At 44.1% G+C, this 15,451-nt stretch overlaps 3 protein-coding genes across 3 annotated transcripts; 1 reads left to right on the forward strand and 2 right to left on the reverse strand.

Moving 5' to 3' along the window:
• Nucleotides 1-325: 325 nt before the first annotated feature.
• On the reverse strand, nucleotides 326-9,888 carry LOC129647453 (histone H3.1-like). The gene is made up of 2 exons (XM_055574544.1): nucleotides 9,285-9,888; nucleotides 326-694 (listed from the first exon to the last, which is right to left on the reverse strand). Exons 1-2 carry the CDS (start codon nucleotides 9,611-9,613, stop codon nucleotides 370-372), a joined length of 654 nt encoding a protein of 217 aa, XP_055430519.1. The 5' UTR covers nucleotides 9,614-9,888; the 3' UTR covers nucleotides 326-369.
• An 895-nt stretch (nucleotides 9,889-10,783) lies between these two features.
• Nucleotides 10,784-11,525, reverse strand: LOC129647454 (histone H2A type 1). The gene has a single exon (XM_055574545.1). It carries the CDS (start codon nucleotides 11,466-11,468, stop codon nucleotides 11,076-11,078), a length of 393 nt encoding a protein of 130 aa, XP_055430520.1. The 5' UTR covers nucleotides 11,469-11,525; the 3' UTR covers nucleotides 10,784-11,075.
• Nucleotides 11,526-11,747: 222 nt separating this feature from the next.
• LOC129647455 (histone H2B type 1-C/E/F/G/I-like) lies at nucleotides 11,748-12,199 on the forward strand. The gene has a single exon (XM_055574546.1). It carries the CDS (start codon nucleotides 11,770-11,772, stop codon nucleotides 12,148-12,150), a length of 381 nt encoding a protein of 126 aa, XP_055430521.1. The 5' UTR covers nucleotides 11,748-11,769; the 3' UTR covers nucleotides 12,151-12,199.
• Nucleotides 12,200-15,451: the final 3,252 nt, after the last annotated feature.

A 15,451-nucleotide genomic window follows, 5' to 3' on the forward strand; every position in this document is an offset into this window, starting at 1 on the left:
TGAGTCAACCCAGCCACTACGTTCTGTTGCACAACTCTTATAGCTTAGTAAAACGGAGCTTGGTTACCTTTTTCCTTGAACTTCATGTGTTATTGCTAGCCATACTGCTTCGTGAGCTATTTGCCCTTTAAGTGCGAGCAGTCAACACAAGGTTATTTTGCCTGGGTTATAAGAAACGACGTCAAACGAAAATCTGCCAGTTGTTGACGGAAATACTGACGGAGGACTGGAGCTTTGACCATACTCAAATTATTTTTCAGACCTTAATCTTCCCCACACAACCTAACGACTTTAGCGCCTACAGCTCTTTACCTGAGTCAGTGGGTGGCCCTGAGAAGGGCCTTTAAGGTAGGGTAATTAAATGCACCTTTAACCGCCGAAGCCGTAAAGGGTACGTCCCTGGCGCTTCAGCGCGTACACCACATCCATGGCGGTAACAGTTTTGCGCTTGGCGTGCTCGGTGTATGTAACCGCGTCCCGAATCACATTTTCCAGGAACACCTTCAGCACCCCACGAGTCTCCTCATAGATGAGACCGGAGATCCGCTTCACGCCACCACGACGAGCCAGACGACGAATGGCGGGTTTGGTGATGCCCTGGATGTTGTCACGAAGAACCTTGCGGTGGCGCTTAGCACCCCCTTTCCCAAGGCCCTTACCGCCCTTGCCACGACCAGACATACCTGCAACCACACTCGTTACAGCGCCGTAGCTTGCCAAGGCAGTGTTTTATATAGTGATGTTTCGGACCTGATTGGGAACCGCTCAGGCCAGCCGTGACGCCTCTGGGAGTTTCCGGACCCGAAGCCCCGCCCACATTTTAAGCAAAATGGAGAGGTGCTTAAAATACAGAGTCAAAAAAAGGGCCTAATAAAATCCCTCCGTTCAGCTTCTGCAATACACTGTGTTGCCCTTGCCCACAACTGGAAAACCGTTCCTTTGTTTGGGTTAGACCTTGCTGTCCTTTTCTCTTTTTTTGCTCTCTCCTAGGCATTGATCGTACTAGCGAGTTGTGGCTTCCGGAATGAATGGCCCATCTCGAGAGCCGTGATTTTAGTCTTTTGGGGGTTTTTGTGAAACCTCGTGGCTGAGAGCCTGCTTATAGATAGCTTCAGGGTGGGCTTCCTCATCGTTCTCAGCAGTGGTCTCCCCTTTTCCTTATCTTGTACTCATCCTATCATCTTCCTTTCTCTTCCCTCACTCGCTGCCACATTTTTGCTGGTAGAACTGGTTTTTTCAAATGTTCTTCGTTTCACTTAGAAACACTTCAGGAAATTGAGGAAGCTCAGCTTTTACCGCCGTTTCCTCTGGCGAGTCCATGAACAAGTGAAAATGCTCTCGACTCCTTTCCTGCCCTTCTCCCCCTATCCCCTCCCCGCCCCCACCATCACCACGTTCCTTTTCTCTCCTTTCTTGAATTGAGAAATCAAGTGCACCCCAAAGATCTGTGCCTTTAATAGTGTCTTTAATAAAATGCTGAATGTAAAGACCAGGAACAATTTTATTCCAGGAATTTAAAAAATAAAAAACTTTCAAATGTTTCCTTGACTTCTGGCTATTTGAAATGACCTTTCGGGCCCTGGCGTGTCTGCTAGGTAGCAGATTTTATTTCTCCGAGAAAATGCCTTCTCTAACGAATAACACATTTACTTTTTCTCTTTTTCCGAGCTTCAGAAATGTTTACCCTTTCTCTTTCAAATGTGTGTGGTTGATTATTTACTACTTGAACAAATACCTAATAGTATTCTCCAAGTTTACTTTATAATGTCTGTAAATACTATATGTGCAAATGACTGCATGCCCATCTTCTATTAGTTAATCCATTTCTTATTGAGTTACTTGTCTGGCTTTCTTCTTCCTTCTCCTGTTTAGTAATGGAATCGGAGTGCTTAACCTTAAAGATGTTATTGGGCGGGTAATCTCAACAATCCTCTTCCCTTGCAACTATAGAAAAACCAGACAGCTTTCTGCCTTGTTACCTAGCAATTGTTGAAAAGGGTGTTTGCTATGACCAGAGCATTATCTTGGCAAAATTCTGTTAGCCTCTGACCTGCTTTGTTTTGTACTCCAAGGCCAAATTTGCCTGTTACTCCAGGTATCTCTTGACTTCCTACTTTCACATTCCAGTCCCCTGTAATGAAAAGGACATCTTTTTTGGGTGTAAGTTCTAGAAGGTCTTGTAGGTCTTCATAGAACTGTTCAACTTCAGCTTCTTCAGCATTACTGGTAGGGGCATAGACTTGAATTATTGTGATATTGAATGGTTTTCCTTGGAAATGGACAGATATCATTCTGTCATTTTTCAGATTGCATCCAAGTACTGCATTTTGGACTCTTTTGTTGACTCTGATGGCTACTCCATTTCTTCTAAGGGATTCTTGCCCACAATAGTAGACATAATGGTCATCTGAGTTAAATTCACCCATTCCAGTCCATTTTAGTTCACTGATTCCTAAAATGTCTACATTCACTCTTGCCATTTCCTGTTTGACCACTTCCAATTTGCCTTGATTCATGGACTTAACATTCCAGATTCCTATGCAATATTGCTCTTTACAACATCGGACGTTACTTCCATCACCAGTCACATCCACAACCGGGTGTTGTTTTTGCATTGGCTCCGTCTCTTCATTCTTCCTGGAGTATTTCTCCACTGATCTCCAGTAGCATATTGGACACCTACCGATCTGGGGAATTCATCTTTCAGTGTCCTATTTTTTTGCCTTTTCATACTGTTCATGAGGTTCTCAAGGCAAGAATACTGAAGCAGCTTGCCTTTCCCTTCAGAACTCTCCAACATGACTTGTCCATCTTGGGTGGCTCTACATGGCATGGCTCATAGTTTCATGCAGTTAGACAAGGCTGTGGTCCTTGTGATCAGATTGGTCAGTCTTCTGTGATTGTGGTTTTTTCATTCTGTCATTCCTCTGATATGCAGATGACACCACCCTTATGGCAGAAAGTGAAGAGGAACTAAAAAGCCTCCTGATGAAAGTGAAAGAGGAGAGTAAAAAAGTTGGCTTAAAGCTCAACCTTCAGAAAACTAAGATCATGGCATCTGGGCTCATCATTTCATGACAAATAGATGGGGAAACAGTGTGAGACTTTATTTTTCTGGGCTCCAAAATCACTGCAGATGGTGATTGCAGCCGTGAAATTAAAAGGCGCTTACTCCTTGGAAGGAAAGTTACAACCAACCTGGATAGCATATTCAAAAGCAGAGACATTACTTTGCCAACAAAGGTCCGTCTAGTCAAGGCTATGGTTTTTCCTGAGGTCATGTATGGATGTGAGAGTTGGACTGTGAAGAAGGCTGAGTGCCGAAGAATTGATGCTTTTGAACTGTGGTGTTGGAGAAGACTCTTGAGAGTCCCTTGGACTGCAAGGAGATCCAACTAGTCCATTCTGAAGGAGATCAGCCCTGGGATTTCTTTGGAAGGAATGATGCTAAAGCTGAAACTCCAGTACTTTGGCCATCTCATGCGAAGAGTTGACTCATTGGAAAAGACTCTGATGCTGGGAGGGATTGGGGGCAGGAGGAAAAGGGGACAAGAGAGGATGAGATGGCTGGATGGCATCACTGACTCGATGGATGTGAGTCTGAGTGAACTCCGGGAGTTGGTGATGGACAGGGAGGCCTGGCGTGCTGTGATTCATGGGGTCGCAAAAAGTTAGACACAACTGAGCGACTAAACTGAACTGAACTAGCCCTCTGATAGATAAGGATAAGAGGCTTATGGAAGCTTCCTGATGGGAGAGACTGACTGAGGGGGAAACTGGATTTTGTTCTGATGGGTGGGGCCATGCTCAGTAAATCTTTAATCCAATTTTCTGTTGATAGCAGGGCTGTGTTCACTCCCTGTTGTTTGACCTGAGGCCAAACTATGGTACAGGTAATGAAGATAATGGAGACCTCCTTCAAAAGGTCCCATGCACACACTGCTGCACTCAGTGCCCCCAACCCTGCAGCAGGCCACCATCAACCCATGCCTCTGCCAGACTCTTGGACACTCACAGGTAAGTTTGGGTCAATCTCTTTTGGGGTCACTGCTCCTTTCTCCTGAGTCCTGGTGCGCACAGCATTTTGTTTGTGCCCTCCAAGAGTCTGTTTCCCCAGTCTTGTGTAACTTCTGGCTCTATGGCGGGGTTAATGGTGACCTCCTCCTAGAGGACTTCTGCCATATGATTATATAACAACAATGTATGTTGCTCAAGGACATGTTTCTCCTTCTTAACAAGAACCTTCTGATTAATCTTGTTGATTTAAGATGTATGTTGTGGGAGTGGGTCTGGTAAAAGTATATAAGGCCTTGATAAGACTAGCAAGTGGGGCACTCTCTGTCCCCCTTCTGATGTCTATGTCAGAATCTTTCTCTGTCCTTTTTCACTGTAATAAAGCTTCTGCTACACAAAAGCTGTGAGTGATCAAGCCTGGTCCCTGGTCCTGAAGCTAATTCTTCAGAGATCACAAATCCAAGATTGTTCACCATAAGCTATCGTTATTGTTCTTGCATTGTTCTTCATTCAAAGTTAGTTTATTTACTAGTAATTAGTGCCTTTCCTAATTCTCATTTCTCCTGTCCTCCAAACACATATATATTTACACATAAACACACAAAGACACACACAGACATACACTAATCCAAAACTAGCCCTTTGGAGTGTTTTCCACTCCATGAGCTTAACTTCTCAAATCTTTTCTTCCATTCCATAGAATCTTACTTCTCAACACAGATTGGCCTTTTACCAAGTCAGAATCTTAAATATGAGACAGGCAAGCACAAAATTTTCCTTCTTCCTTGGTCCTACCCCAGAGCAATCACTATCCTTGCTTTCATTCTCAAAGGTTCCTCAACCGTCTATGCCTCCATGTACTATTTCACTTAAAGAAATTTGAGGATGTAGAATTTACTGGTCCCTTCATCTTATTATGCCTTCTATTATTTATTTTTTGCCCTGCATCTTTTGGGATCATATTTGCCTGAGCAGGGATCAAACCTGAGCCACAGCAGTGAAAGCACGGAATCCTAACCACAGGGCTACCAGTGAAGTCCCCACTCTGCCTTACTCTTGTCTGCTCATGACTTGAAGCCAGAATTGCAAAACCCTTTAAGAAACCCCTTACCTTCTCCTGAGGCTTTCTCAAGACCTAAATGTATTCTCTAATATACACAACTGTTCATGCCTAACACTATCTCCTTGTTTTGCCTAACCTTGTTTCCAAAATTCTGTAATACAATGTGACCAATGATAGTCTTCATAGTCCCTTCTATCTCCTAATTTAGTCAGTTTTCATGCCTAAATATATCAGATAATAGCTGCCAGAAACTCTGATTCCCTTTCATTCACTTCACCTTACTAGCACCACCAGGGTTGGATGGATATTGAGAAAATAAAAATCAAGATAAAGATTGGGGTCCGTGGAGCAGGAGCCCCCTGCTGTCTTGCTCCCTTGGGTTTCAATAGGGTCAGAGGCTACAGACACAGTTCCTAAGCTTCTAATCTTTAAAAGCAGACTGGTTTCTATAGACTGTTTCTATTTCCCCAAAATTCATATGTTGAAATCTAATCTCTAACGTGAGGGTATTTGGAAGGTAGGGTTTTGGGGAAGGGCTTAGGTTTTAAGTACAGGGCCCTCATCAGTAGTATTCATGCCTCTATAAAAGAGACCCCATTGACTCTTCCACGCATGGAGAAAATAGCCATCTATGAGTTAGGAAGAGGGCTCTTACCAGACACTAAATCTGACAGCGCCTTGATCTTGGACTCCCCAGCCTGCAGAGCTGTGAGAAATACATTTCTATAATTTATAAGCCACCTAGTCTGTAGTATTCTGATACAGCAGCCTGAGCAGGCCAAGACACTCGTTTTCTGCAAGTCATGTTTTTAAAAAGTACTCAGGGTTGGTGCCTTTGATTTTAGTGGTTATTCTAATTTCTTTCTTTCTTTCTTTTTAAGAATTTTTGGATATTTCCTAAAACCACCTTTTCTACAGCCAACCTTAGGCTTCTAATAGAGCATGTCCTCACTGAGCCATAGTACACTTCTTAACTTCAGATCTCAATCAGCATCCAAATCCCAGATGTCCTTACTGAGAAACTGCAAAATGTTAAAACAGCCTAACTTCTGCCTTTCCACTTAAAGGAAAACAGGCTTTTCTACCCGGTTCTATTTTTTCTTTTTCTTAAACAGTTACTCTTACTTTATTTTCCTACAGCCTTGGGAGGCTTATACAGATCTCCTCATTTCCTTTGAGGGTTTGTTCAAAGAATCCCAAACTGAGATCTATTGGCTTTGTCTTCCCAGCACTTGGCTACCTTCAGAAAAGACAGACTTTTCTAGAGCTAGTAAAGGATTAATATGTATATTCTCTAAATCCGGGGAACTATCACCAAGCTCACAAATGAAAACACATGTGAAAATACTTTGGAAACTATAAAGTTTTATATAATCCTTGTCATCAGTATTATACCTACTCCCCATAGAATTCAAGAAGTATCTTGGATGAAGTGCGAAAAGCAGGAGGTGGGAAGCACTCAGTAATTACCTGAGGCTATCTTGTGTCTCAGTTCAGTTCAGTTCAGTTGCTCAGTCATGTCCGACTCTTTGAGACCCCATGAATTGCAGCACACCAGGCCTCCCTGTCCATCACCAACTCCTGAGTTCACTCAGACTCACGTCCATCGAGTCGGTGATGCCATCCAGCCATCTCATCCTCTGTTGTCCCCTTCTTCTCCTGCCCACAATCCCTCCCAGCATCAGGGTCTTTTCCAATGAGTCAACTCTTCTCATGAGGTGACCAAAGTACTGGAGTTTCAGCTTTAGCATCATTCCTTCCAAAGAACACCCAGGACTGATCGCCTTTAGGATGGACTGGTTGGATCTCCTTGCAGTCCAAGGGACTCTCAAGAGTCTTCTCCAACACCACAGTTCAAAAGCATCAATTCTTCTGTGCTCAGCTTTCTTCACAGTCCAACTCTCACATCCTTACATGACCACAGGAAAAACCATAGCCTTGACTAGACGGACCTTTGTTGGCAAAGTAATGACTCTGCTTTTCAATATGCTATCCAGGTTGGTCGTAACTTTCCTTCCAAGGAGTAAGCGTCTTTTAATTTCATGGCTGCAGTCACCATCTGCAGTGATTTTGGAGCCCCCCAAAATAAAGCCTGACACTGTTTCCACTGTTTCCCCATCTATTTGTCATGAAGTGATGAGCCCGGATGCCATGATCTTAGTTTTCTGAATGTTGAGCTTTAAGCCAACTTTTTCATTCTCCTCTTTCACTTTCATCAAGAGGCTTTTCAGTTCCTCTTCACTTTAGTGTTACAAATCAGCATTACATTCATTCAAATAGAGTTTGATGAGCACCTGCCTGTGTCAGGCTTTTTCTATTCTGGAGAACCATCAGTGAATAGCGTGATTTTTTTTTTTTTGGCCTTATGATATGTATATGGTGAGAGAAAAGGGGCAAAATTTTACATTTAAAAGTTTCACACAGAGTAGGAGAAATATTGTATGACATCCCTTATATGCAGAATCTAAAAAAGAAATGATAAAAGTGAACTTATTTACGAAAGAGAAACAGACTCACAAGCTTAGAGAATGAACCAGGGGGAAAGGATAGAAAGGGAGTTTGGAATCGACATGTACACGCTGCTATTATCTAATTAAGATATTAATGCTAATATCTATTAAGATATTAATAGATAACCAACTAGGACCTACCTACTTTATAGTACAGGAAATTCTGCTCAATATTTTTGTGGCAGCTTGGATGATAGGGGAATTTGGGGGAGAATGGATATGTGTATATGAATGGTTGAGTCCCTTTGCTATCTACCTGAAACTATCGCAACATTTGGCTATATAATCAGCTATACTTCAGTATAAAATTAAAAGTTACAAAAATAAAACAGGTTCACACAGACTTAGGAGAATACTCTCCTGGTCCTAGAATTTCATAGGTGTGAGTGTGATGTCAGGTATGGGATAAGCCCACAAGTGGTGTGGAAGGCATTACTGCCTCAAACAGGCTCACTGTGGCTTCTACCTCTAGAAAGTCACCAGATGTTGATGGCATGCATGACGCCTGTCATGAGTATTCATTGCAAGGACTGATGTTGAAGCTGAAGCTCCAAAACTTTCGCCACATGATGCTCTTGCCAACTCATTAGAAAAGACCCCGATGCTGGGAAAGATTGAAGGCAGGAGGGGAAGGGGACCACAGAGGACAAAATGGTTGGATGGCATCACCGAATCAATGGACGTAAGTTTGAGCAAGCTTGGGGAGATGAAGGACAGGGAAGCCTGGTGTGCTGCAGTTCACGGGGGTCGTAGAGTCGGACAAGACTGAGCGACTGAACACTGATGCCTGTGGATTGCTCCTTGTGCTTGTCTGTGTTCGGAGGTTGCTGAAAGCTGGCAAATAAAAGCCAGAGGACTGATTTGTTAATTTCCCAATATCAAATCTTAGAATGGGGGTGAAGAATAAACAGCTCAGAACTTGATCCTGCAGGGTTACCAGGGCTACCGCTAAACAGAAATACAGTTCGCAAAAGGGCTTCGTTCAACACCCTGTAGCCAGCTTCAACCGGATTCATTATTTTTTGGAGTTGTATAAAACAAACTGATTGTCAGTTACGTTAGAGGTCTGCCCAGTATTGCTAGATCCTGGGCCACATTGCTTGACTTAACCTAGATATACTCTGCCCCTCCTTGGACCCTGGACAATTTAATCAGTAACTGACTAGAACTTATAAGATACTTGCCCTTCCAAGCACTGCACATACACAGCAGGACAGTCAACTAGAGTTCTGCATCCTGAGGCTACTCTAACTGGGCTAGGAACTTACTCTGTTCTTTAACTTAGGTAGGTAGAGTTCTGTGTTAACTGATTCCTCCCTACAGACTTTACACTGGACAACTCAGACAGGGCCCAGGTGGTGTGGAGACACTCTTACCCCTATTATAGCAGTCATCAGTAAGCTTTTAACAGCTTACAAAATTATCACGGCGTGTTCAGCCTTGACAAGTACGCTTCATATCTGTATTGTGACTAAGATTATGTAGTCCCTGGATAAAATTTCTCAGCTTTAGGAAGACCTATCCTTGTGTAACAGCTGTTCTCAGTGAAAACGGAAGTGGCTCTTAAAAGAGCCTTTGGGAGGAAGCTAATGCCCCCAAGCCAGTAAACGACAGTTTATGCCCTCTCCCCGCGGATGCGGCGAGCAAGCTGGATATCCTTGGGCATGATGGTAACGCGCTTGGCGTGGATGGCACACAGGTTGGTGTCTTCGAAGAGCCCCACCAGATAGGCCTCGCACGCCTCCTGCAGCGCCATCACGGCCGAGCTCTGGAAACGCAGGTCGGTCTTGAAGTCCTGTGCGATCTCGCGCACCAGCCGCTGGAACGGCAGCTTGCGGATCAGCAGCTCCGTGGACTTCTGGTAACGGCGAATCTCGCGCAGAGCTACCGTGCCGGGCCGGTAGCGGTGCGGCTTCTTCACGCCGCCGGTGGCCGGCGCACTCTTGCGAGCCGCCTTGGTGGCGAGCTGTTTGCGCGGGGCCTTGCCGCCGGTGGACTTGCGAGCTGTCTGCTTTGTACGAGCCATAGCGTGAAGAGTTGTGTCGCGGAAGAAGCAACTGAACGACTGGGTCCAGGACGAGACTTTATACAGATGATCCGATCCTGATTGGCCAGACTTTGCTGGAGTAACCTGATTGGTTAAAAACCGATTTTCATTTGAATCTTACCAACCCTGAAAAGGTTTTGTTTTCTGTCCTTCTTAAACTTGTGTTTAAAAAAAAAAAAAAAAAGCAAAACTTGTGTTTTGTATTTTTGTAGGGAAGAATTATGGCCGCACTGTATCTTGTCTGAGTTTTTGGTTTTCGACTGAAATATTGATTTCACCAATAAAAAAGGAATTTGGTCCAGAATTTTTGTAAGTCAGGGACTAAGTTGTTCTAAAAGAAATTCATTTTCACTGGGGTCTTTTTCCCTTTTCAGATAATATGGGGGGAAATTACAGCAAAGTAATGTATTTGCTATCTCTAAAAAATTAGTTACACTTCATAACTGAATCAAGATCTGCATTTAATGTTTGTGTCAAGATCTAAAATGAAGTTTCAAAATAGACTGGCACACTGGTCCTATGAAGACAGAACTTTAGATTTGCCCAGCGTGGTGTAGGGAAGGTGGGGCGGGGGATTGCTGTGTGCTTGAATACTAGTAAGTGGTCATCTAACTTAATTTTGATTCAAATGGTTGGACTTCAAAATGTGAACTGCGTACTGACTAGAAGGCCTGCAGTGATGCTAGGTTTACACTGATCAAGTGATTAGGTGTTGTTTTGTAAACAGAGGTAGCCCTGAAAAAAACATTTGAGAAGTTTTAACTATTGGACCATTGGGTTCTAATGATAAAGACCCAGAATCAAAATTGGTTTAATGCTGGAACAAAACAATCGTCAGAAATGTTTCTTGGTTCGCAGTGTCATGGTTTTACAGTGGAGTAAACTGAGAATTTGTCTTTCTTTACCAGATGTTAGATGAATTGATGCTTTTGAACTGTGGTGTTGGAGGGACTCTTGGGAGTCCCTTGGACTGCAAGACCCAACCAGTCCATTCTAGAGATCAGCCCTGGGTGTTCTTTGGAAGGAATGATGCTGAAGCTGAAACTCCAGTACTTTGGACACCTCATGTGAAGAGTTGACTCATTGGAAAAGACTGATGCTGGGTGGGATTGGGGGCAGGAGATGGGGACGACAGACAATGAGATGGCTGGATGGCATCACCGACTCGATGGACGTGAGTCTGAGCGAACTCCGGGAGTTGGTGATGGACAGGGAGGCCTGGCGTGCTGCAATTCATGGGGTCGCAAAGAATCGGACACGACTGAGTGACTGAACTGAACTGAATGCATGTTCAGTCAATAGGGGGCTACATATTTCATGCACAGTACTGTAACTTTAGCCAGGCATGACAGGTTTCAAGAGTGCTCAGTTCTTCCACAGAAGTTATGGGTGGCTCTGAAAAGAGCCTTTGTTCTTAGAGGTTGGAGTATGAATTCAGACCTTATTTGCCTTTAGCTTTGTGATGGCTCTCAGTCTTCTTGGGCAGCAGCACCGCCTGGATGTTGGGCAGGACACCACCCTGAGCGATGGTGACTTTGCCCAGCAGCTTGTTGAGCTCCTCGTCGTTGCGGATAGCCAGCTGCAGGTGACGCGGGATGATGCGCGTCTTCTTGTTGTCCCGGGCCGCGTTGCCCGCCAGCTCCAGGATCTCGGCTGTCAGGTATTCCAGTACCGCCGCCAGGTACACCGGGGCCCCGGCCCCGACCCGCTCAGCGTAGTTACCCTTGCGGAGCAGGCGGTGCACTCGGCCCACGGGGAACTGGAGCCCGGCCCGCGAAGAGCGAGTCTTGGCCTTGGCGCGAGCTTTGCCGCCTTGTTTGCCACGTCCAGACATAGTGCAGTACTCAGAAGCTACACCAGAAATAACTAAAGCAAAGTAGCTCACAATTTATAGCCACAGTGCGCGCGAAAAAGCAGCGGTTCCATTGGCCAAAGTTGCCTTACTATTTTAAACGAGACAAACACAATTTCTTACAATGCGTGCTCTTATTGGACAATGTTGGCATAAACGTCATCACTAGTATTCACCAATCAGATAGAGAAGTTTACTAAGACTCATTTGCATATGGAGTTGTGACTATAAAAGGGACTCTGTCCTCCCTTTGTTTCTCGGAGAGTTTGTAAATTCTGTCAGCATGCCTGAGCCAGCTAAGTCCGCTCCGGCCCCGAAGAAGGGCTCCAAGAAGGCAGTGACCAAGGCGCAGAAGAAGGACGGCAAGAAGCGCAAGCGCGGCCGCAAGGAGAGCTACTCCGTGTACGTGTACAAGGTGCTGAAGCAGGTCCACCCGGACACCGGCATCTCGTCCAAGGCCATGGGCATCATGAACTCCTTCGTCAACGACATCTTCGAGCGCATCGCGGGCGAGGCGTCGCGCCTGGCGCATTACAACAAGCGCTCGACCATCACATCCAGGGAGATACAGACGGCTGTGCGCCTGCTGCTGCCAGGGGAGCTGGCCAAGCACGCCGTGTCTGAGGGCACCAAGGCCGTCACCAAGTACACCAGCTCCAAGTGAGCCGGCTCGCAGCCCTACAAAACCCAAAGGCTCTTTTCAGAGCCACCTACACTTTCAGAGAAATAGCTGGTGCACTTGCTTGTAGTCTAATTTCACTCAGATCACGCGGCTGGTTTGACGGCGGAAAAGGTAAGTTTTTTTAAAGCTCTCCGCAAGCAGTCTTGGATAAGCATTTAGGCAGTGTATTTTTGCCTGGAAAATTCCATGGACAGAGGAGCCTGGCAGGCTATGGGGCCTCAGTCGATCATGGCTCTGCAACTGAGCGCAAAACTTGCCATACAAATTTAGTATGGGTTATTTGGCGCCCACTGAAATGGATTTTCAGTTTTGCCCTCAGCTACGGCACCCCACTCCAGTACTCTTGCCTGGAAAATCCCATGGACGGAGGAGCCTGGAAGGCTGCAGTTCATGGGGTCGCTGAGGGTCGGACACGACTGAGCGACTTCACTTTCACTTTTCACTTTCATGCATTGGAGAAGGAAATGGCAACCCACACCAGTGTTCTTGCCTGGAGAATCCCAGGGACGGGGGAGCCTGGTGAGCTGCCGTCCGTGGGGTCGCACAGAGTCGGACACGACTGAAGTGACTTAGCAGCAGCAGCAGCAGCACAGCAACCGAAATTTCTTTTTTTCAAAGCGAGTAACGCCCCCCGCCTCTGATTGGGCAGCAGTACTATTTGAAAAGCCCGCCGTGGGTTGCAATTGGCCTGCTACTCTACCAACAGTTTTGCGCATTTTGTAGAGATTTTCTCGAAAGTAAATTACTACCTTTGTCTTTGGGAATGCACAAGGCTCAGAAGCCTAGAGCCATAAATACTGAAAATTAACGGTTCTGTGTTCTGCAGTCGGATCCTGGGCGAAACTGCCTGTTTCTATTTCCCATCCTCTACAGAATAGGTACTGCAACATTAGCCCTGTCTACGAAGACCTTAGGGTGAGTTGGAATGATTTATGCCATAGTGCTATGGGAATATTAAAGGTCCGGGACGGTACTTAAAGAGAAAATGTTGAACAAGAAACCCAGCAGCTTGGGAAAGCCGCGTTCTTCCAGTGTTTAATCAGGATGCAACGGAAGGGAGACATCCAGGACTCATTTGGCCGGGGAAACAGTTTTCTGGTAGTGTCTTGAGTCCACAATTAAAAATCCCGCGAAAGAAATCGGAGAACTCGGTGTTAAAGAGAAGAGCATATTTATTTAACGCATGGGCTAGTTAGGATTATTAGGAAATGGAATTTCTCAAGGCATGATCGAAAGTCCTTCAATTCCCCATTCCTCTGCATTTTTCAGTAGTGCCTAAATTTTCAGTTGGAATCATTAACATCTTTCGCTACCCTGGCATCCCCTTTCACCAACAAATGATTGCTTTTGCAGTTCTTTTTTTTCTCCCCATTAACAGTAAAATAAGCCCCTACGCTCATATCCCCACTTAAGACTGCAACATTTAGTGTCTTTCTCTTTGTTACTTCCCTTAAAGTTGGGGATATGGACCTATCTCAGATGCACAGTTTTGTCCCTGTCACAGGCAACAAGCTTCCTGGAAGTTATGCCAACATGTCAATGAGTCCTGCAAAATATACAGGGTTTGTCATTCACTCCTCTTTTTCCGGTACCTGCGCCCCTGTCATTAGGTCTTGGAAGCTGGCAAGAGCAGTCCCCTAATTTCATCCTGAACACACCGACTTCTTATTCATCACCTCTATTATTTGCTCTTTCTGAGATTTTTTTCCTTCCACTGTTAAGAGATCTGAGGAATAATTACCGTCAGTGGGTGATATAAGTATTGCCCTCTTCTGCCACCTTGTGTCAAGGAAACAGAAGGACAGGTCAAAGGCCTTAGGTTTTCCAGATCCAATTGAAATGCTTCAACTTTTTACTGACAGTAAATTGGAATAAGTAAAGTGATAATTTCTGTCTCTGTTTAATCACTGGATTTAAGTTAGCGTCCCTAGAAATCACTTGTGGGCATGAGAGAGAGGGAGAGAGCTATTGTTTTGTGGTCTGGTCAGAGCTGTCCAAATAAAAAGTCAAAAATCAAACATTCTGCACCCTAAAATAAATAAAACAAGAGGGTCATGGACACACTAGTTCTGGTCCTCAAACGATAAATATTTGAATATTTTCTGTAAATCTAAACACCTGACAAAATCCTTATTTTTGCTGGGAGGGAGCATGAATTTTACACTTTGAGAAGATGCTCAATCTATGGTTACAATATCCAAGAACAGTCTTAAAATTTATTCTTAAATAGAACCCAGAAGAAAATAGTGAATTGTTTCATCTTTCTTGACAAATGTTTTCCTTTGGATTAATCACATGTGCCTCTGGTGATCTGTGAGATTAGAAAACTTGCTACTGAGGATAGTACTTTAAGAACCACCTCGATGGAAATTGTATTTGCCATGGGCATCAGTGTAAGCAGATTGAAAATGAAGTGAGATTTCACCTGGCACCTGAACTGCATATAGTGATTCTATACAGTTATAGGACTTTAATGTGGAAAAAAATACAGTTGATAAAAGGGTTTTAATGAAAGGATTTCTAAAGACTCCATTGCCAGGTTGACAAAGAAGTTGCCTTTATATTTTATTATTAGTTAATTAATTTATTTGGCTGTACCAGGTCTTAGCTGAGGCCCCCAGTATCTTCGATCTTTGTTGCAGCGTGTGGGATCTAGCCCCTTAATCAGGGATGGAAGCCTGGCGCTCTGTTTTGGGAGCATGTTGACTTAGCCACTGGACCACCAAGGAATTCACTTTAGAACCAAGTGAAAATCAGATATGACCCTTTGGCCTTCCATTCCAGACATTTATGTAGATAGATATTAGGTAGTCTCATGTTTGGTTATATATTGTTGCATAGAAATAGACTTAATCAATGGTATTATAAAGAAAAGCCTTTCATGTAGATACTTTGTCAACCCTTTTGAATAAGCATTGTGTTATTTAAATAAAAACGTCATAATATGACTTGTTCTCAGGCTCTAGGTAAATAAAAATTATTCATCCAAAGAAAAAAAGGGAGGTTAGGGGAACGGGACATATGCATATCAAATTCACGATAGAGTTACCCTAAGAAAAGGGATGTTAGGGCTGGGGGTGCAGCTGAAGGGTACTTCAATTTTATGTGTTGTTGTTTTCCATAAATATAAAAGAAATTTGTAGTGAATATATATCATAATGTTAAACAGTAGATGGATTTTGTGTGGTCATTTTTGTACCCTTGTAATTTTTTTAAAGGTGAAAAAAACAATTAATAGTGTTGTTTGGTGTATTTGAAATTGTAGCTTTTCATGTACTTAACA

This window comes from Bubalus kerabau, chromosome 3 (assembly GCF_029407905.1).
Source record: "Bubalus kerabau isolate K-KA32 ecotype Philippines breed swamp buffalo chromosome 3, PCC_UOA_SB_1v2, whole genome shotgun sequence".
Classification (NCBI taxonomy): Eukaryota; Metazoa; Chordata; class Mammalia; order Artiodactyla; family Bovidae; genus Bubalus; species Bubalus kerabau.

Excerpts from the sequence above, each read along its gene's own strand:
- LOC129647453 (XM_055574544.1), bottom strand. The coding sequence starts at position 9,613 with ATGGCTCGTACAAAGCAGACAGCTCGCAAGTCCACCGGCGGCAAGGCC. Across the intron at positions 695-9,284 it reads CTCTTCGAAGACACCAACCT|TGTGGTTGCAGGTATGTCTG; the intron begins GTGTGCCATCCA and ends CGCTGTAACGAG.
- LOC129647454 (XM_055574545.1), bottom strand. The coding sequence starts at position 11,468 with ATGTCTGGACGTGGCAAACAAGGCGGCAAAGCTCGCGCCAAGGCCAAG.
- LOC129647455 (XM_055574546.1), top strand. The coding sequence starts at position 11,770 with ATGCCTGAGCCAGCTAAGTCCGCTCCGGCCCCGAAGAAGGGCTCCAAG.